The sequence below is a fragment of the Artemia sp. Qi Xiang Cuo genome, chromosome 13 (genome assembly GCF_049724085.1).
Source record: "Artemia sp. Qi Xiang Cuo chromosome 13, ASM4972408v1, whole genome shotgun sequence".
Taxonomy (NCBI): domain Eukaryota; kingdom Metazoa; phylum Arthropoda; class Branchiopoda; order Anostraca; family Artemiidae; genus Artemia; species Artemia sp. Qi Xiang Cuo.
Window position 1 is genome coordinate 58,017,439 of NC_142806.1, and position 21,629 is coordinate 58,039,067.

The 21,629-nt window shown below is 35.5% G+C and overlaps 1 protein-coding gene across 1 annotated transcript in view; it reads left to right on the forward strand.

Moving 5' to 3' along the window:
• The window catches only part of Dhc1 (dynein axonemal heavy chain 1), a 432,221-nt gene that overhangs the window by 264,256 nt on the left and 146,336 nt on the right, over positions 1–21,629 (forward strand). The window contains exons 29-30 of the mRNA XM_089098586.1: positions 8,580–8,702; positions 12,817–13,012. Coding sequence (XP_088954712.1) covers positions 8,580–8,702; positions 12,817–13,012 — 319 coding nt within the window. The remainder of the gene's footprint in view (positions 1–8,579; positions 8,703–12,816; positions 13,013–21,629) is intronic.

The window sequence follows — 21,629 nt, forward strand, 5'->3', positions numbered from 1 at the left end:
TTAATTTAATTTATAAAAAAACTTGTTTTTTTTTATTTAAAATTCAGCATAAGAGAAACCACAAGTATTGAATTAACTGAAGGTATACCTAATTATCACCACGTAGAATTTAGCAACAGCTTTTCGATTTACATCTTATAAGTGAATCTAAAAGTTCGGTTAGTCCCCTAGCCCCCATATGTTACACTTGAGTTAATGAACCAAAAGTGCCGTTTTTTAGTGCCGTTTTGAAGTTGCTGATGGTTGAATTTATAGGAAGAACGTAGATTTGAGTAATATATTTTATACGAGCTACTAAAAATCTGTATAGATACCTGCGATACCAATACGCCCCAAAAATAATACGTCCGATACCGATACACTGTGCAGCCCTTTCCCCAGGGGACTTGGAGGGTCATAATATCACCAACACCAAATGTGTTTGACTCTAGCAATGTCTCTTGTAAGCGTCAAATCTATTAAGTATCTGATGTAAGCACCCCATTCTTTAATTACCCATGAGGCATTCTTAACCATCGCAATACCTTTACACTAATACCTCTTCGCAAAAAATTCGCAAATCTCGTAAACTAAAGAAGTAATTACATCACTGTTGGTAGCTCCATAATTATTCTCCAATAATGTAAATGCACCACTCATTTTTTTCCTCTACTAATATCCTTGCAAATAAAAGCTATTCTCTTTGAATTAAATTCTCTTAATAATATGAATTGTAAAGAAAACTAAAAAGATACACCGGTTTTTCCGAGACGGATTTAACCTAAAAAAAAAAACTTGTATATCATGAAATAGAAATTCAGTTAATTGTGTCAGAAAAAAAAACCTGTTTGGTACGGGCGCGTACGCAAAGTATATACCTTCAAGCAAATTCCATATGATATTTCAAATTACTATAGCTTCTATAGAAATGGTACCTCTTTGCAAATGACCCTGGTAACCCCAATTCGTTTAAAATACACACACATATCTATGCTTCAGGCGTAGGGTTCAAATATATAGATGCCTGGCCCGTGGTAAGGCATATTACGCAATCACTGGCTGTATCTATTAATGCTTTACTACTAATACCTTACTCTTTAAGCTAAAGTTTTTTTTAGTACTTTCATAAGAGCTATTTATTCTAATTAACGGCCTTTGAGATTAAGAGGTCATTTTTAAAGAATTGGAACAAAATTCAAACTTCAGCTTAAAGAGCAAGGTATTGACTAGGGAGAACCCTCTAATATATGTATTAAAAATATATGAATATAGAATTTCGATACGTAAGTTAATTTGTAAGTTACGTATATTTATTACTAATAAAAACGTTCGTGAATAAAATTAAACAAGTTTCGAGAAAGCCATTTAACCAAATAATAGTAAAATTAGTATGCAAATTTAGTTTTAATTATTCATGTACGCCGAGCCAAAATCAAAACCTACATTAATTCAAAAAAATTAAAAAACTAAATAAAAAAAGCAAGTTTTTTAACTGAAAGTAAGGAACGACGTTAAAACGTAAAACGAACAGAAATTATCAAACAGTTCGTGGTAACGAACTGTAAGTAAGGAGCGACCCGGCTCAATGGTAACCGAAACTCTTGAAAACGGAATTTTGATACCAATAGATACATCAAAAGAATCAAATTTTAATACTGATTTCAGATATAGAAGTTTCATCAAGTTTAGTTTTACCTATCAAAAGTAACGCACCTGAGAAAATTTGGCTGATTTTCGAAAAAAAGCAGAAAGACCCCCTAAAAGTTATAGAACCTTAATGAAAATCACACCTTCATATTCAGCGCATCAGAGAACCCTACTGCAGAGGTTTCAAGCTCCTATCTACAAAAATATGGAATTTTGCATTTTTGGCCAGAAGAAAGATCACGGATGCGTGTGTATTTGTTTGTTTGTTTTTTTTTCCCCAGGGGTGATCATATCGACCCAGTGGTCCTAGAATATCGTGGGAGGGCTCATTCGAACGGAAAGTAAAAGTTATAGTGCCCTTTTTAAGTGACCAAAAAAATGGAGGGCAATTAGGCCCCCCCCCACGCTCATTTTTTTTCCCAAAGTCACCCGATCAACATATTGAGATATCCATTTTGTTCAACATGGTCGAAAATATGATAACTATGTCTTTTAGGATGACTTAATCCCCCGAAGTCCCCGGGGGGAGGGCTGAAAGTTATGAACTTTACCCAATGTTAACATATAGTATTGGTTATTGGGAAGCATACAGACTTTTCAGGGTTTTTTTTTCTGGTAGTGGGGGGGGGGGGTGGTGGGTCGGGGGTTATGTGGGAGGATCTTTCCATGAAGGAAGTTTTCATCGGGGAAGGTACATTGCTATGAAGGGGGCACCGGATGTCCCAGCATTATTTAAAAAAAGATCAGAAATTATATATATAAAAAAAACAAGTTTTTCAACTGAAAGTAAGGAGCAACATCAAAACTTAAAACGACAGAAAACATTACGTATAGAATTGGGTTCACCCCCCTAGTCATTATCTCGCTCTTTAAGCCAAAGATTATTTAGTACTTTCATAAGAGCTATTTATTCTAATTAACGGCATTTGTGATTAAGGGGTCATTTTTAAAGAATTGGAACAAAATTCGAACTTTAGCTTAAAGAGTAAGGTATTGACTAGGAAGTGAACACTTGAATATAAGCATAAAAAATGTATGAATATACAAGTAAATTACACAAGTTAACTCGTAACTTACGCATATTTATTACCAATAAAGACGTTCGTAAATTAAATTAAATATGTTTTGAGAAAGCCATTTAACCAAATAAGAGAAAAATCAATTTTCAAATTTTGTAACAATTGTTCATACTCTTTGAGCCAAAATCAAAACCTGCATTAATTCAAAAACGATCAAAAATTAAATAAAAAAAACAAGTTTTTTTAACTGAAAGTAAGGAACGACGTTAAAACTTAAAACGAACAGAAATTATTCCGTATATGAAAGGGGCTGTACCCTCCTCAACGCCTTGCTCTTTACGCTAAAGTTTGACTTTCTCGCAACTCTAATTTTTTTTAAACAATTAAAAACTTTAGCGTAAAGAGCGAGGCGTTGAGGAGGGGACAGCCCCTTTCACATACGGAATAATTTCTGTTCGTTCTAAGTTTTAACGTCGTTCCTTACTTTCAGTTAAAAAAAACTTGTTTTTTTTATTTAATATAAAAACAAACATGAATATACGAATTTCGTTTTAATTATTCATGTACGGTGAGCCAAAATCAAAACCTGCATTAATTCAAAAACGTTCAGAATTTAAATTAAAAAAAAACAAGTTTTTTTAACTGAAAGTAAGCAGCGACATTAAAACTTAAAACGAACAGAAATTATTCCATATATGAAAGGGGCTGTCCTTTCCTCAACGCCTCGCTCTTTACGCTAAAGTTTGACTCTTTCTCACAGTTTTGTTTTTTTAAACAATAAAAAACTTTAGCGTAAAGAGCGAGGAGTTGAGGAGGGGACCGACCTTTTTATAAACGGAATAATTTCTGTTCGGTTTAAGTTGTAATGTTGCTCCTTACTTTCAGTTAAAAAAAAATTGTTTTTTTTTATTTAATTCTAATTAAACGGCCTTTGTGATTCACGGGTTTTTGATTCGAACAAAATTCAAACTCTTGCGTAAAGAGTGAGGTATTGACTAGGGGGCGAACCCCCTCATATACGTAATAATTTCTGTTCGTTTTAAGTTTTAATGTTGCTCCTTACTCTCAGTTGAAACAATTTGTTTCTTTTATTAAATTTCTGGTTGTTTTTTAAACAATGCTGGGAAATCCGGCGGCCCCTTCAAAGAAACGTCCCTTCCCCCATAAGAAACATCCTCCATGGAAGGATCCTCCCACGTAACCTCCTCCTCTGACTCCCCCCAACAGAAAAAAACCCTCCTGAAAACGTCTGTATACTTCCCAATAACCAATACTATATGTAAACAATGGGCAAAGTTCATAACTTGCAGCCCTTATATGCAAATTTTACAAAATCTTATTTATAATGCAACATCTAGTATATGAAACAGTCAGTTAATATGTGTGGCCATAGAAGTATGTTTAAATATTATCCTAATTCAGAACGAAGCGAGCTTACGCCCACTAGTTACCCATTACTTAAGCCCAATATTTACCAACTAATAAAAGGTTTGTTTTTATTTATCTGTTTAAAAATAACTCAGTCTTGATCCTTTTCTTGTTTTATGATTGGGACTTAAGCCCAAAAGCAGTACCGGGCTAATGTATTATGACTGAGTAATTGCCTGGTACCCATGTTTAGTAGGTTTTTGTGCTCAAATTGATTTTATTTGGGTTTTTTTTAACATTTTCCACTGAGACACAATATTGATCATTTACGAATTGGATACAACGGCTTTAGTCTAGTAATGTATCTTTGTCATTTTTCAAAAAAATTGGTTTTGATCATTTCGTTATGTTTGATCAGGATCGTTGCCCAGTAGTTGTACTGGGATAAATAACCATTGCTGGGCTACAATGTAAAACATACACCAATTAGTTTTAAATACCCAAATTAAAAGAAAGTTTTTATTTCAAATGGTAATTTTCAAAAATAACTCAATATTTCATTACTTCCTTATTTGATGATCAGGACTTTAGCTCATTAATAGCTTTGGGTTAAAATGTCATTACTAGGCTACTGCTTGGTACTCAAGCCCCAGTAGCGTAGAAAAGGGTTGACCCGGATACCAGCCCTGGAGGGGTGACAAAAATTGGTCTAAAAGGACTTATGACTGATCAGGGCCCGCCGTGCAAGAAGCTGGTGAGCAAAGTAGTAATGCTACTTGACAATTTTCAAATTTTTTGGCAGATTTTGTCTGAAAATACCAGTGCTTCCACTATCCCTGAATTTTCGGGGACTCAAAAAAGATCGGTTCCGCAAAAACCCCTTTCGTTCAGGGTTGCCACTCCTAGTGATTTTCCCTTAGTGACAATCCAACCCTAGTAGCTTTCACTTTCGCATAACTTTACATAATTTTTTCACTACTTTTCAAAGTTTTTGTTTCAATTATTTACTACACATCAAAAACCAGACATAGGTCATTGAATCACTGACCTTTCTTCCTATGCTAGTAAAAGCCATTGTATATAAATAATAAAATATATTTATATACAGTGGTAAAAGCATAATGTTTGTAAGATTATATCCTTTCATCAATCATTTCATAAATTAGACGAACATACCACTCGAGACCCTTTATTTATATTCTTTCAAAATATAACCGTCGTTTTACTCAGAAATTAAACGGACTCTATAAGATGATACCCTTTAATCTTATTTTCTACAATTTAGTCTGAGCCTTATTTTCTTTTACTCTTTGTTTTGAGCATAATATATTAATCCTAAAAACATAATAATTTAATGCGTGATAGATTAAATGGTACTTATGTATTATACTGCCGACACGAAAGTTTGAATAACCTAAACACTTCTAAATTTGTAACTGGTTTTGAAGCTTGCTAGAAACCTGATCAAAAAGTTCTGAATCATGAAACATCTGATCAACATGACAGTGGCTATAAAAAGTGGAAAACTCTACAGCTAAATCTAAATGCCAATAAAACAATTGATACAGCAATTCAAGCAGCAACTGAAACAGAAAAACAAAAATGGAGAGAGATTTTAAAGAGACTGTTAGATGCCACTTTGCTTTTAGCTGGTCAAAATCTCCCATTTCGCCGACACAGGGAAAATATGCTATCAGAAAGCAAAAGGCATTTTATAGAGCTGATTGAACTGTTATCAAAGTATGATCTTGTACTCAGAGAGCACTCGGCCAAACTAAAACTTTCAAAGCAGTCAAAGACAAAAAAGGTCTTGAAAAGCTATTTTCCCCCTACTACTCAAAATGAGTTCATCTTACTTCTTGGTATGGTAAAGGAAAAAGTTTTAACTGATATTAAAAAGGCGAAGTATTTTAGTATAATGTTTGACAGCACACCCAATGCCTCACGTATTGATCAAATGAGTGAAGTAATTCGTTACGTGCACATGAAGAACAAGACAGTTGAAGTAAAGGAGTCATTTTTAGGCTATTATCAGCTTACAGGAAAAAGAGCCATGGACATTACGCAGGATATTTTAAATGCACTCGAAGAAGATGGTCTGGATATAGCAATGTGCCGAGAGCAGGGCTACGACAACGCTCCAACAATGGCTGGAGAACATTCAGGAGTAGAAGCTAGGATTCGTGAGCTTAATCCTAAAGCATAGTTTGTACCTTGTGTCAACCATTCACTAAATCTTTGCGGAGAGCACTCTTTTGCTACAGTTCCTTCTCGTGGGACGTTTATGGTACTTTGGAAAGGTGGTATGTTTTTCTCATGCTCAACACACAGATGGAATGTCCTCTTCGTAAATGTTGAAGTTACAGTCAAACGACTTGCAGAAACCAGGTGGGGTGCTCACTATGAAGCTGTTAACTTTGCTGTGTTAACTTTAACGCTTGTTCACTGTGTTAACGCTGTTCACTGTTCACCAGTTAACGCTGTTCACTGTGTTAACTTTGAAGTGAGATATCTCATTTTTGTGCTTTTTATGTTTATGAAATAGTTTCCTTGAAGAAGTCAATCACACCCATAAATACCTGCGAATTGTTGAAATAAGTTTCTACAAGTGCCTCGTCAAAATGGGGAGTTTAAAGGCCTTTTTGCATGATAATAGAGATGGTAATGTGGAAAAGGCAATGGAATTGGCAAAAGCTATTTGTGATGAAATGGACATATCCCTAGCCAAACGAAGAAATATTAGAAGAAAGAAACTGATGCCCGGAGAAAAAGCTACAGACGAGTCTCTAACTTTGGCAGAAGAACTAAAAATATCGATGGTAGAGTGCATTGACACGTTCCAACATTCAACAAGAAATCAACACACGTTGCCAAGGCATGGTAGGAATATCACTTCAGTTGGCTACCCTGGAGACCAGGAACTTGCTAAAGAGATCAGAAACTGAAATGCTAGAATTAGCGGGCTGTTTAGTTGAGAATTGCGAAGAAATATCTTCAGGAGACATGTTAAATGAAATCCCACGTCTGAGGAGGTTATTACAAGCGGCAAACATCCCTGAAGAAATGGCTCTGAAATGGAGTTCTTTGAGACTACTGCAGTTTATTGTTGAATATGAGCTTCTAGATTCTATTCCTAATCTAACTTTAGCATTAAAGTTTTACCTGACATTATGTGTCGCTGTTGCTTCTTGCGAGAGGAGTTTTTCTCAGCTCAAGCTTATTAAAAGTTATTTCAGATCTACTATGAGCCAAGCTCGACTATCAAGCTTAACTATGTTATCTATTGAAAACAGTGTAGCAGAAAAGATAGATTTGGATGAGGCTATTTCTAAGTTTGCACGAAACAAAGTTAGAAAAGAGAGGTTCTGAAAGAAGAGGTTCATCGGCCTATAGTAAAATACAAAAGCAAGACCTATTCTTGTTTTTCCTCTTAAAACGTTTATAATAAAAGCCCCTGCCCATTTTAGCCTTACTTAATGTAAGCCACGAATAAAAATGGTGTTGTTTGATATTGTAATAATAATACTAATATGAAAAAAGTTGTATTTTGCTTAAATTTATGTAAGTTATTTACATTAAAATGTTTACATACCAATGTTATACAGCGCGCAATTTACTTTTCCTTCCACTCCCTAAATTATTAAATAAAAAAAAACAGTTTTTTCAACTGAAAGTAAGGAGCAACATTAAAACTGAAAACACAGAAATTATTACGTATATGAGGGGGTTCACCCATAGTCATTACCTCACTCTTTACGCTAAAGTTTGAATTTTGTTCCAATTCTTTAAGAATGACCCCTGAATCACAAAGACCGATTAATTAGAATATATAGCTCTTTTAAAAGTACTTAAAAAAACTGTAGCGTAAGGCCCCTCATATACGTAATAATTTCTGTTCGTTTTAAGTTTTAATGTTACCACGAACTGTTTGAAACACTTCAAAAAACTTTTTTTAATTGTATGTTTCCACCATAAGCAAATGTGACTCAACAATGTTCAAATGTTTTCTTTTTTTGGGGGGGGGGATGACAAGTCGAAATTCCGCCCCGGTTGTCACAAGACCTTGCTACACCACTGTCAGGCCCAGTACTTTTTAATGCCCCGATGAATTTTTTTTGCCTTTTTCCAACGAGGCCCAATCTTGATCATTTAATTATCAGAAATAAGAAAATTAGCCCAGAAATGAAACTGGGCTACTGCGATATTACTGGACTGCAGTACGTCATTCAATGCCAACATTTTTTTAATTTCCAAATTAAAGAACTGTCTTTTTGTAAATTTCTAAAGACACTTGGTCTTGGTCATTTCGTTATTGGTGATCGGGACCGTAGCCCAGTAGTGGCGCTGGTAAACTGCAGTACTGGTGTTGGTTGCACTGGTGTAAACTGCACTAGGCTCCAATTTTTTACTCAAGTCAGGTGATTTTCTACTATCTTAACAAAAAGCTGTTTATCCACATTTGTGCTTTTTAGAAAAAAAAATACATTAGGCTCTTATTAGAAAGTTGTTTATTTTAGTTTTTCAATTATGTTTTTGGAGATACTGATGAAACTTTTTTTTTCATAGTTTTGTGTCTCGAGAAGACGAAATATGGTTTGAAGAAGCCCTGCTCAGAACAGTCAGAAACGAACTAGGAGAAGAATACTTTGGAATGGTTCAAGAAACTAGCTACTTCGTTGATTTTATGAGGTAATGTGTTTTTACGTATGTTGTAACTTTCATGCTGTATGTTTTAAAAAAGAGTGCGTGTAAGGTAATATGGATATGTGTATTAGTTTGTTATGGCAATATCTTGAAATGGTTTAGCCAACTAGACTAGAATGAACACTAAGGCGAGTTGGTATGTTAGTTACTAACTCATTCAAGTAATTTCAGGTTGTTTTCTCAAAATGTCTTTTGAAAATCTAAAATGCTCTTGACAAGGATATCCGTAAGGCCCTAAGCCTAGCCCTTCTTAGAAAATTTACTCATTAATCGTTTTATGTAAAATAAAAAGTTCTTCATAACTATCCACCTTGCCTTGGTGGCTGTTTGGTTTTTACCTCCGTTAGGGGCGTAGCTAATTATATTTGACCTTTCTGATTGTAATGGTTACCTGGAAATTTGGATGAGACATCTTGTTTAGCTGCAATATCTCCCGGAGCTAACAATTAGCGAATTAGCATGGAAGGGAGTCTAGTTTCCCACTGGTCATTTTTGGCTCTAAAAAATTGGACTAAACTTTGTTCTCTTCGGATGAGCCCTCCTCAATATTTTATGACCCCTGGTTTGAAACGAGCACCTTCGGAAAAAAACCTTACTGTTACTGCTACTAATAACGTCTCTTCGCAGAACCAAGCCGTGAGTGGCCACTATAGCTTGGTAAGCTCGTCCTCTATCCCATTGTAATAAGAGACTTTACTTCCTCCCATAAAAATCTGTTTTTCTTTGCGCTAAAGTTTGGCTGTTTGTCCCAATTTTTTAAGAACAGCTCATGAAACACAAGGTCCGTTTAATTAGAATAGGAAGCTTTTCCAGAATTGCTAAAAACCTTAGAGTGAACAGTGTGGTTTGAGGAGGGGGTAACCCCTTCTTATACGGATTAATATCTGTTTGTTTTGATTTTTAACGTTGCTTCTTACTTTCAGTAGAAAAAACTTGTTTTTTTTATTTAACCCTTTGATGGCTAGTAGCTCTTATATGGCCCACCAAGAATTTTGCCTATAGCTCCTTTCTGATTGGTTGAAACGAGAAATTATCTGCATAGACAGAAACAAGAGAACGAGAGCTATCGAATGGTATATTACGGTACTTTGCCCCTTTATGAGTCATCTAACAACGTTCGCACAGAATTTGACATAGAAAGTTTTTTCGGATTTTGTGGAATAAAATAAATCTGAATCGGGTAGTATTGAAGTTTATGCCGCTTGGTGAAGAAAAAAAATCTTGTTGTGTTTGTTAGTGTCTGATGGTTCCACCTGTATTATTTTTATTCAAAACTTTTTATTCATCCACAAGCAAGGACGGTTTTTAAGTATCTATCTTATAAGGCTCATCTGCCCTAGGGCAGGGAGTACAATACCAACCCGCCGAAAAATTCAGTATAGTTTACACATGTTGCATCGAAAATCTTAGAAGTGTTTCCACTTTGTAGTAGCTTTCTCATTCAACAGGAATATTTTTCAATAATGTAGCCAGTTTTTCGACTTCTACCTATTTTGGTAGTAGAATACTTGTTTTGGGACTATTCTGCTTCCAAATCGTAAATCTACTTATCTACTTACTTTTTTCTTATTATTAGATTATTACTTTCAGTAGATTTTATACTTTCAGTATAATTTTTCTTTTGTTTAATAATTTTTATAAATTGGTTTTGCGCTCCATTAGACATTTGAGACTTGAATTTTTTGCCGTTAAGCTTGTCATGAATGTTCGCCTTAATGAGTTTCAATGAACTGGAATTATCTGGCATTGTTCGGGGTCACTATATTTTTGTATTACAGTATCAAATCTCTAATTTAATTTTACTAAACGTCATAATTATTGTCTTATTTGTAACCATACCAACAATTTACGTGGTGTGGTTAGTGGTATATTTATGAGGTATTTGATATGTTGTATGGTTCCAATTTGTGTGGTAGCCTAAGGGTTTATTGTTCTGTGGAATGAGTCAAAAATTGAAAAATAAAAAACGAAGAAGAAAAAAGACGAAATAATAAGACAAACAAGATAGAAGATACCAAAAAAGTAAAAATAATGCATTTTATATTGAAATATTTAAATCTGAATAGTAAAATGCAGTCGCTTTTTACACACCTGTCCACAGGGCAAGGGTTTCCGTCAAACATTAATGTAATGGAACCGCGCATCGAAGAACAACTGAGAAAGCTTTCTGGTTAGGCATACTCATATATACAGAAGTTTTAATTTTGGCACGAAAAGGAAATTTTCTTCCATAAAGGCCAAGTTCTTCAATATATTGATATGAAAGTTCTTTGTCATTACACCAGGACTAACTCGAATATCCCCCTATCCGTAACCAGCCGATTACCCCCGAGTATTTTCGAGCTCAATATCTTATAATTCGAACTCTTCCTTATTTTTTTGGTAGATACTTTGGTACTCCTGTACCACAGTTTATACAATTAGCAGTATGATCTTTCCCTATCTCACCCATTATAAAAACCCGGACCGAGGTGCGAGTACTCCAGGGAACCTATAAACATAAGCGACATTAGATCTTTTCACGGGTACACAAAGAATAATCACCTACGGAAAAAGTACTGACAAAACCACTTGGCCGGCTCAACCAATAAGTGGACAATAAGTGCAGAAATAAGTGGGAGGAGCTTTTTGTTCGCAACGAGAATGAAGAGCCAGAAATCATCTGCGGTAAACTTACTGGATAATTATATAAACTGTGTCCTGTACTGAACGCACTCTTTTATAAACCATTCACGAAAACCCGAGGCATCCATTCGACAAAAGCAAAGATTTGACGCTATCTGATATTGTATAAACAAGTATTCAGGGGTTTCTCACTCTGAGAACTATATTTAAACTGTTGTTTTTTTTCGGTTTAGGGGGGGGGAGGTACCTAGCTTAGGTTAGGCTACGTATTTAATATATACTATGCTTTACCCTCCCCCCACCCCACCTCCCCCTAATGTGCAAATATATAGCCCAAATTTGTTTCTAAGCTATTATATATTTATCCTATTTTATTTCATTAGCATCACAGTTTATATAATTATCCAGTAAGTTTACCGCAGATGATTTCTGGCTCTTCATTCTCGGTGCGAACAAAAAGCTCCTCCCACTTATTTCTGCACTTATTGTCCACTTATTGGTTAAGCCGGCCAAGTGGTTTTGTCAGTACTTGTTCCATAGGTGATTATTCTTTGTCTACCCGTGAAAAGATCTAATGCCGCTTATGTTTATATCTGCAAAAACGTTCACTGGAGCACTCGCACCTCGGTCCGGGTTTTTATAATGGGTGAGATAGGGAAAGATCATACTAGATAATTATATAAACTGTGATTAGCATTAACCAAACTAGCACTATATAAAAGAGTGCGTTTAGTACAGGAGGATTAATATTTTGGACATCTGTGATTAGAGGAACTCTCCCTATTTTACATCCTCTTGTACGGGTATTTATGTAAATGCAATTTTTCTAGTTGACTTGCTTTACTCAAGTCCCATCCGTCCTAGAAGGTCTTTTTGGGGCCTTTTATTTCTCACAAAATTATGAGCAACGAGCAATAATCTTTCCATCTCCTTATGAAGGACTCTCTAGGGTGAGAGCCATTTATATGAGTTACATGCCCAATTTTTCATCAATTACTGGGAGCCTGCCAAACGTAGCATCAATTTTAACTAATGTATGGAACATATTTCTAAAACTTGAATAAGATTTGGGATTTCGTTAATTTTATCTGAAGGACTCTTTCACAAATTTCAAAAATTATCACTTAATCACGGGCTGCACTTAATCACTTAATACTTTTTAAGCTAACCTCCCTGCTTGTTTTATTTTTTTTGCTCTGTTTTTAAGTTTAAATTTCATATTAGTTTCAAGGGCAATACTGATTATCAGAGAGTGATTTAAACTTTATCATCCGATTTCAAAGGTGATTCCCATTATGACTGTGTTGTATTCTGAAGTTTCTTTCGTTCTGAGTTTGTCTTTTGTATTGGAGACTTTGATTATTATAGCATAAAAAGGGTTATAAACACAATATTTGTGTGATTTATATTTCAAATTATTATAACATATCTTATTTTTTCTTTATTATTAATTTCACAAAAAAAACTATTTCAGGGATGCTCCTGAACCTACGGGTGACGAAATCGATGAAATAGATGCTGAAATTCCGAAAATATACGAGCCTGCTGAATCTGGCTTAGATGGCCTTGAGTGTCGGCTTAAAATGTATTTAGCTCAGTATAATGAAATTGCTCGTAGTCAAGGCATGGATTTGGTCTTCTTTAAAGATGCCGTTCTTCACGTTATTAAGGTATGTTTAATCCTGTACAAAGACCCTCTAATTTCCAATGACGTATTTGAGAAGGATATGGACTCTTTTTATATAGAAATGAATTTGATTTCCCTTATTTTTTAACCAGTTATATCATATTTTTCAATTATACAGGAGTTTTTTTATTTAAAACATTTTTTTTAGCAAAAATATATTGTAACATCATTTGTAAATATCAGCACAGCAGTGCTAACCTAGTAAAGAGCCATTAGGGCTGTTTTTTAGCACTAAGATCTTGTATATAGGATCTTGCATCTTTATGCAAAAATTATCGTTTTTTTAACTCATCTTATGTTAGCTAATGTTAGCAAAAAGTGAGAAGAATGCCATTTTTCTGTCATATAGAACAATGATGAGAGAACTTTGATGATCTACTCATCATTGTTTTCAGACCACTGATCAGAGCAGAATGAAGACGTTTGCATAAAAACGGCAAAAGATATAAGATCTTAGTTGAAAGATTTCACTTTTGAGCGTTTTCTGACAAAAGATGTAAGATCTTAGCACATTGATGAGTGAAAAACGGCCCTATTGTCTGTCATCTATTTTATTCCCTGCCACTTCATATAGGACTTATGGGCGTAGAAACATGGGGAGTAAACTATCGATCGAAAGTAAAAAGCTCTATTTCTCATTGTACCTATCGAAAGCGATTATAAGGCAATCAAGCCCGAATTTCATGCCCTTGTTTACCCACAAATACCCTTATAGTCCCCAAATGATATTGCCTAAAACATTTGTGAATTTTCTTTTGCCTAAGTATAAGAAATAGCTTAAATGTGCTTCCAGAGAAACAGGACCTATGAAGTCCTAGTGTAAAGTGCCTCAAATAAGGCCAAGATACATAATATGTAATGTGTATGTAAGATACATAATATGATCTCCAGGTTTAAAATGTATTTATTATTAAAATGTATATTAAAATGTATTATTAAAATGTATTAAAATGTATTTCACTGCTTAAAATGTATGATCTCCAGGCTTAAAAATGTATCTCCAGAAACAGGAGAAACATTGTTTTCTAATTTCATACTGTCCAAATATCTTACCCCCCCCTAATGTGCAAATATATAGCCCAAATTATATGTTTCAATCTATTTTGTCACATAGCTTTGTCTTGTCTCACGCTAAGCTGAAAGAAATTAATAATAAAAAAAAAACGGTTCTATAATCCGTCAATGAATGAACAACTTGAGCCGTAGAGCGTGAAGTTCTAGTGTAAGGTGCTTCAAATAAGGCCAAGATACATTATATGTAATGTGTATGTAAGATACATAATATGTAAGATACATAAAATGTATCTTGATAGATACATTTTATTAAAAATTTGGGCCAATTAAACCTTGTTAAACTGAAGGCATCCAAGGAATCCGAATATGTATGACCATGGACGTATACAGGAGTTTGGTGGAAGAGAGGGGGGGAATCCTATATTGAAAAAAAGATTTTTGTGTCGAAGATGGATAATATAACCATAATTTATTGCCTAGAACTTATAGAATATTACGTTTTGTTCGTAACCTCCGACTTTAATCTCTGAAACAGCTGAGGGTGTTTTTTCACTTGACCTAAGGAAGAAATTGTCTCTAACTTTGGACTAGGCTTGAAATGGGCTTGCAGTAAAAACATTGAAGAGTTTTATTGAATTGTGTCTTTTAAACTACATGCAAGATAATAGTATGCCTAAAAATTGGGGACAGACTAAGGTGAGTAGCAAAACACCACTAATAGCTTCAAAAAAGCTTAAAGTTTTTGTTTGCAATTTTTTCCACTTATTCTAGTTGTAGTATAGGATATCAAGAACACCGAATACTTGACTAGACAAAATGTATTAGGACTAAAACAAAGTAACGCCTAAGCTGGTGGTTCAGCCATTCTATGGAAAATATACAATTCCAGGAATTTATTTGGCTGTAAAAACGCATTAACAAGAATGTAACTTTTTACGAATTATTAAGAAAAACACTGTCCATTAAATGAACCCACTGCTAAAATAATAGGAATAATCGATGAACTGAAAAAATATTTGTAAACAAGGATGTTTCAACGGTAAAGGAAAAGACATGAAACCCCAGTCGTCTCTGGTAATCTTAGGCAGCGCAATAGCGCTGGCTAAGTAAATAACAATGTTGCCACAATGTATTATTTTTTTTTCCATACCAGGGCACTTTGTATCGAAGGTGTTGTCGTAGACACTTCGAAAAGGGCTCATTCGATTGGGAACTGGAGTGGCTATTGCCCTTTTTAATAGTCGAAAGTGATTGGAGGGCAACTAGACCCCCCTCGCTGATAATTCCCCCAAACACATCCTATCAAACTTTAGAGATAGCTATTTTTTTTTAAGCGTAGTTAATTTCCAGATGGAAAATATGTTTTTGAGGAGGACACTCCCCTACCTCCCTCAAGGCAAGGGTTTTAAGTTATGCCCTGGGGGCATGTAAGAACAATGTTGGCATAATGTATTTTTTTTTTTTTTTTCTTTAGAGCAGGGCATTTCGTATCGAAGAAGTTGTCGTAGAAACTTTGAAAAGGGCTCATTCAATTGGAAATTGGAGTGGCATGTGCCCTTTTTAATAGTCGAAAGTGAATGGAAGGCAAATAACACCCCATCCACGCCCATCATTTCGCCAAACACATCCAATCAAAACTTTGAGATAGCCATTTTGTTCAACGTAGTTGATTCCCCGATAGAAATTATGTTTTTGAGGAGGACACTCCCCCACAGCCTTCAGGGCAAGGGTTGTAATTTATGCTCTGGGGGAATATAAGGTTTTTACAGAAGACGTTGTCGTAGAAACTTCAAAAAGGCTCATTCGATTTGAAATTGAAAGGGCTAGTACCCTTTTTAATAGTCGAAAGTGATTGGAGGGCAACTAACCCCCCTCTCACGCCCTCGTTTTCCCCAAACACATCCAATCAAAATTATGAGATAGCCATTTTATTCAACGTAGTTTTAAGTTCTGGAAATTAGGTTTTTGAGGATGACAATCCCCCCCCCCCACAGCCCTCAGGGCAAGGGTTGTAAGTTATGCCCTGGGGGCATATAAGGTTTTTATAGAATGCGTTATCGTAGAAACTTCAAAAAGGGCTCATTCGATGGGAAATTGAAATGGCTTATGCCGTTTTTGATAGTCGAAAGTAATCGGAAGGCAACTAGCACCCCTTCCACGCCCACCATTTCCCCAAATACATCCAATCAAAATTTTTAGACAGACATTTTGTTCCACGCAGTTTAAAGTTCAGGAAATTATACTTTTAAGCAGGACATGCCCCCACAGTCTTCAGGGCAAGGTTTATAAGTTATGCCCTGGGGGTATATAAGTTTTTTATTAAAATCTTTGTCGTAGAAACTGGAAAAAGGCCTCTTTCGATTGGAAATTCAAAGGTCTAGTGCCCTTTTTAATAGTCGAAAGTCATTTGAGGGTAACTAACCCCCTCTTACGCCCACTTTTTCCCCAAACACATCCAATCAAAATTTTGAGATAGCCATTTTGATCAGCGTAGTTGATTTCCAAATAGAAAATATATTTTTGAGGAGGATACTCTCCCCAACCCTCAGGGCAAAGGTTGTAAGTTATGCCCTGGGGGCCTATAAGGTTTTTATAGAACACGTTGTCGTAGAAACTTCAAAAATGGCTCATTCGATTGGAAATTTAAATGAATCGTGCCATTTTTAATAGTCGAAAGTGATTGGAAGCAAACTAACACCCCTTCCACGCCCACCATTTTTCCAAACATATCAAATCAAAATTTTGAGATAGCCATTTTGTTCCACGCAATTTAAAGTTCAGGAAATTATACCATCGAGCAGGACACTCCTCCCACAGTCTTCAGGTCAAGGGTTATAAGTTATACCCTAGGGTCATATAAGGTTTTTATTGAAATCTTTGTCGTACAAACTTCACAAAGGGCTCATTCGATTGTAAATTCAAAGGACTAGTGCCCTTTTTAATATTCGAAAGGGATTTGAGGTCAACTAACCCCCCTGTCACGCCAACCTTTTCCCCAAACACATCCAATCAAAATTTTAAGATAGCTATTTTATTCAACGTAGTTTCAAGTTCTGGAAATTAGGTCTTTGAGGATGACAACCTCCACCCCACACAGCCCTCAGGGCAAGGGTTGTAAGTTATGCCCTCTGAGGATTACAACCCCACCCCCCCACAGCCCTCAGGGCAAGGGTTGTAAATTATACCCTGGGGGCATGTAAGGTTTGTATAGAACGCGTTGGCGTAGAAACTTCAAAAAGAGCTCATTCGATTGGAAATTGAAATGGCTAGTGCCCTTTTTAATAGTCGAAAGTAATTTGAAGGCAACTAACACCCCATCCACGCCCATGATTTCCCCAAACAAATCTAATCAAAATTTTGAGATAGCCATTTTGTTCCACGCAGTTTAAAGTTCAGTAAATTATACCTTTGAGCAGGAAACTCCCCCCACAGTCTTCAGGGCAAGGGCTATAAGTTATGCCCTGGGGGTATATATATTTTCATTGAAATCTTTGTCGTAGAAACTTGAAAAAGGGCTCATTCGATTTGAAATTCAAAGGTCTAGTGCCCTTTTTAATAGTCGAAAGCGATTTGTGGGCAACTAAACCCCCTCTCACGCTCACCTTTTCCCAAAACACATCCAATCAAAATTTTAGATAGCCATTTTGTTCAGCGTAGTCGATTTTCAGATAGAAATTATGATTTCGAGGAGGACACTCACCCACAGCCCTCAGCGCAAGGGTTGTGAGTTATGCCCTGGGACCATATAAGGTTTTTATAGAACGCGTTGTCGTAGAAACTTCAAAAAGGGCTCATTCAATTAGAAATTGTAATGACTAGTGCACTTTTTAATAGTCGAAAGTGATTAAATTTTTTATTAAAATATTTGTACCAGGAACTTGAAAAAGGGCTCATTCGATTGGAAATTAAAAGTTCTAGTGCCCTTTTTAATAGTCTAAAGTGATTTGAGGGCAACTAACCCCCCCCCCTTTCACGCCCACCTTTTCCCCAAACACATCGAATCAAAATTTTGAAATATCCATTTTATTTCAAGCAGTTTAAAGTTCAAGAATGTTTACCTTTGAGCAGGACACTCCCCCCACAGTCTTCAGGGCAAGGGTTATAACTTGTGCCCTGGGGGGCATATAAGAAATCTTTGTCTTAGAAACTTGAAAAAGAGCTCTTTCGATCGGAAATTTCGATTAGGCATACAAGGTTTTTATAGAAGGCGTTGTTGGAGAAACTTCAAAAAAGGCTCATTTACGGATGACAACCCCTCCCCCCACAACCCTCAGGGCAAGGTTTATACTTTATGCCCTGGGGACATGTAAGGTTTTTATAGAAAGTGATATTTTAAAAACATCAAAAAGGGCTCATTCAATTGAAAATTGAAAGGGCTGGTGCCCTTTTAATAGTCGAAAGTTATTGAAGGGCAACTAACCCCCCTCTCATGCCCACCAATTCCCACAAATTCACCAAACACATTCAATCAAAAGTTTGAGATATCCATTTTGTTCAACGTAGTTGAAAGTTCTGGAAATTAGGTGTTTTAGGATGATAACCCCCTCAGAGCCGTCAGTGCAAGGGTTGTAAGTTATGACCTGGGGGCATATAAGGTTTATATAAAAAGTTGTTGTAGAAATTTCAAAAAGGATCATTTGTTTGGGAATTGAAACTACCCTTTTTAATAGTCGAAAGTGAGTGGAGAGTAATTGACCCCCCTCTCACGCCCACCATTTCCCCAAACACATTCAATCAAAGTTTAAAGATTGCCAATTTGTTCAACGAGGTTGAATGTTCTGGAAATTATGTATTTAAGGATGACAAATCCCCCAGAGCCCCCGGGGTAAAGGTTAAAAGTTATGCCCTGGGGGCATATACGATTTTTATAGATAGAGGTGTCGTAAAAACTTCAAAAGGGGCTCATTCAATTGGGAATTGAGAGAGCTAGTGCCCTTTTTAATAGTCAAGAGTTATTGGAGGGTAACTAACCACTCTCTCACGCGCATCATTCCCCCAAACACATCCAATGAAAATTTTCAGATAGCCATTGTGCTCAATGTAGTAGGAAGTTCTGGAAATTAGGTCTTTGAGGATGACACCCCCCCCCAGACCTCAGGGCAAGGGCTGTAAGTTATGCCCTGGGAGCATATAAGGTTTTTATTGAAAGCGTTGTCGTAGAAACTTCAAAAGGGCTCATTTGATTGGAAATTGAAAGGGCTAATGCCTTTTTTAATAGTTGAAAGTGATGGGAGAGCGACCATTTTCCCATCCCACGCCCACCTTTTTCCCAAACACATCCAATCAAAATTTTGAGATAGGTATTTTGTTTAACGTAGTTGAAAGTTCGGGAAATTATGTCTTAAAGGATGACAAAAACCCTCACAGCCCCTAGGGTAAGGGTTGTAATTTATGCCCTGGAGGCATATAAGGTGTTTATAGAAAGCGTTGTCATAGAAACTCAAAAAGGGTTCATTCGATTGGAAATCAAAAGGCCTAGTTCCCTTTTTAATAGTCGAAAGTGATTAGAAGGCTTGAAATTTTTATAGTAAAGATCGATGTGGAGGGCAACTAAATGTATGATTTTGTTGTTGTTGTTTAGACCAGGGCACTTCTTATCGAAGGATTGTCGTAGGAACTTCGAAAAGGGCTCATTTGATTGAAAATAGAAAGGGCTTATGCCCTTTTTAATAGTCGAAAGTGATTGGAGGGCAACTAATCTCCCTTCCACGCCCACCCACCTATTTGCCCATATGTTTTATAACTGAATGTTGCCTTAAGATTAAATCAAAATGAACTGTGTTAATGCTAATTCCCAATAAGGCATCTCAGCAGTATCCCAAGAACGACTGAGGGTATTATGTTCAAACTTTCAGGGCTTCTTCTGCTCTTAAAATTTGACCAAATCAAAATAGCGTAAGTGTATCCAAGCTATCAAAGAAAGTAAGCAGATTTTTTTGCGAATGGTATCAAGTTTTCCATTTCACATCAACTAGAGGAGGTATGAAACGAAATTAAACACTACTATTTGTGTCCAGATTTTTAAAAGGGTGTCTGTTGTTAAAAATTGCTGAAAATTTTTCTCCAACGTACAAATAGCAGGCCAAACTATAAAGTCTTTAAAAAACGGAAAGATTTAAAGTATTATTTTCTTTTTCCCTGAAAAGACTATGTCAATATAAAACGAACAGAAATTAATTAAAAAAAACTTTTTTCACAAAATATGTTTTTCAAAGAAAAGTAAAGAACTTCATTAAACACAAAATAAGAAAAATAAAATCAAATTATCTACGAAGTATGAAACTACCGCAAATCAGCATCAATAAATAAATGAAACCCAAAATGAAGAGAAATTACAATAAATAACCGAGTCAAGTTCAAAACGAGCAGAAATTAACATAAGTTGGTCTCAAAACCCCTATGCCTTCCCAAGGCCAGAACATAATTTGCACTTTACTGAAAAAAATACAACTGAACGTGCATTGTCAGTTGAATATACTTATACTGATATTTAGTATGCCTTCCCAAGGCCAGAACAAAATTTGCACTTTACTGAAAAAAATATAATTTTTTTTTATAACTTTAATAAATCAAATAATATTAAAATTTTGATTATTAAATATCAGTATATGTATATTAAACTGACAATGCACATTCATTTGTATTTTTTCAGTAAAGTGCAATTTTGTTCTGGCCTTGGGAAGGCATAGGGGTTTTGCGCCCAACTTATGTTAATTTCTGCTCGTTTAGAGTTTGACTCACTTATCTATTGTAATTTCTTTTCGTTTTGGGTTTCATTTATTATCGATCCTGATTTGTCGTAGTTTCACGCTTGGTAGATTATTTGATTTTATTTTTGCTCATTTTTTGTTTAATGGAGTTCTTTACTTTTCTTTGAAAAACTTATTTTGTGGAAAAAGTTATTTTAATTAATTTCTGTTCGTTTTATATTGACATGGTCTTTTCAGGGAAAAAGAAAATAATACTTTAAATCTTTCCGTTTTTTTCTAAGACTTTATAGTTTAGCCTGCTATTTGTGTGCTGGACAAAAACTTTCACCAATTTTTAACAACATACACCCTTTTAAAGATCTGGACACAAATAGTGCTGTTTAATTTAGTTTCATATCTCCTCTAGCTGACCTGAATTGGAAAACTTGATACCATTCGTAAAAAAATCTGTTTACATTCTTTGATAGATTGGATACACTTACGCTATTTTCATTTGGTTAAAGTTTAAGAGCAGAAGTAGCCCCGAAAGTTTGAACATAATACCCTCAGTCTTTCTTGGGATACTGCAGAGATGCCTTATTGGGAATTAGCATTAACACAGTGCATTTTGATTTAATCTTAAGGCAACATTTAGTTTTTAAACATATAGGCAAATGGGAGGGTGGGCGTGGGAGGGGGATTAGTTGCCCTCCAATCACTTTCGAATATTAAAAAGGGCATCAGCCCTTTCTATTTTCAATCTAATGAGCCATTTTCGAAGTTTCCAAGACAACTCCTTCGATAAAAAGTGCTCTGGTCTAAACAACAACAAAATATCATACATTCTACCTAAATCGATCTGTACTATTAAAATGCCAAGCCTTCCAATCATTTTCG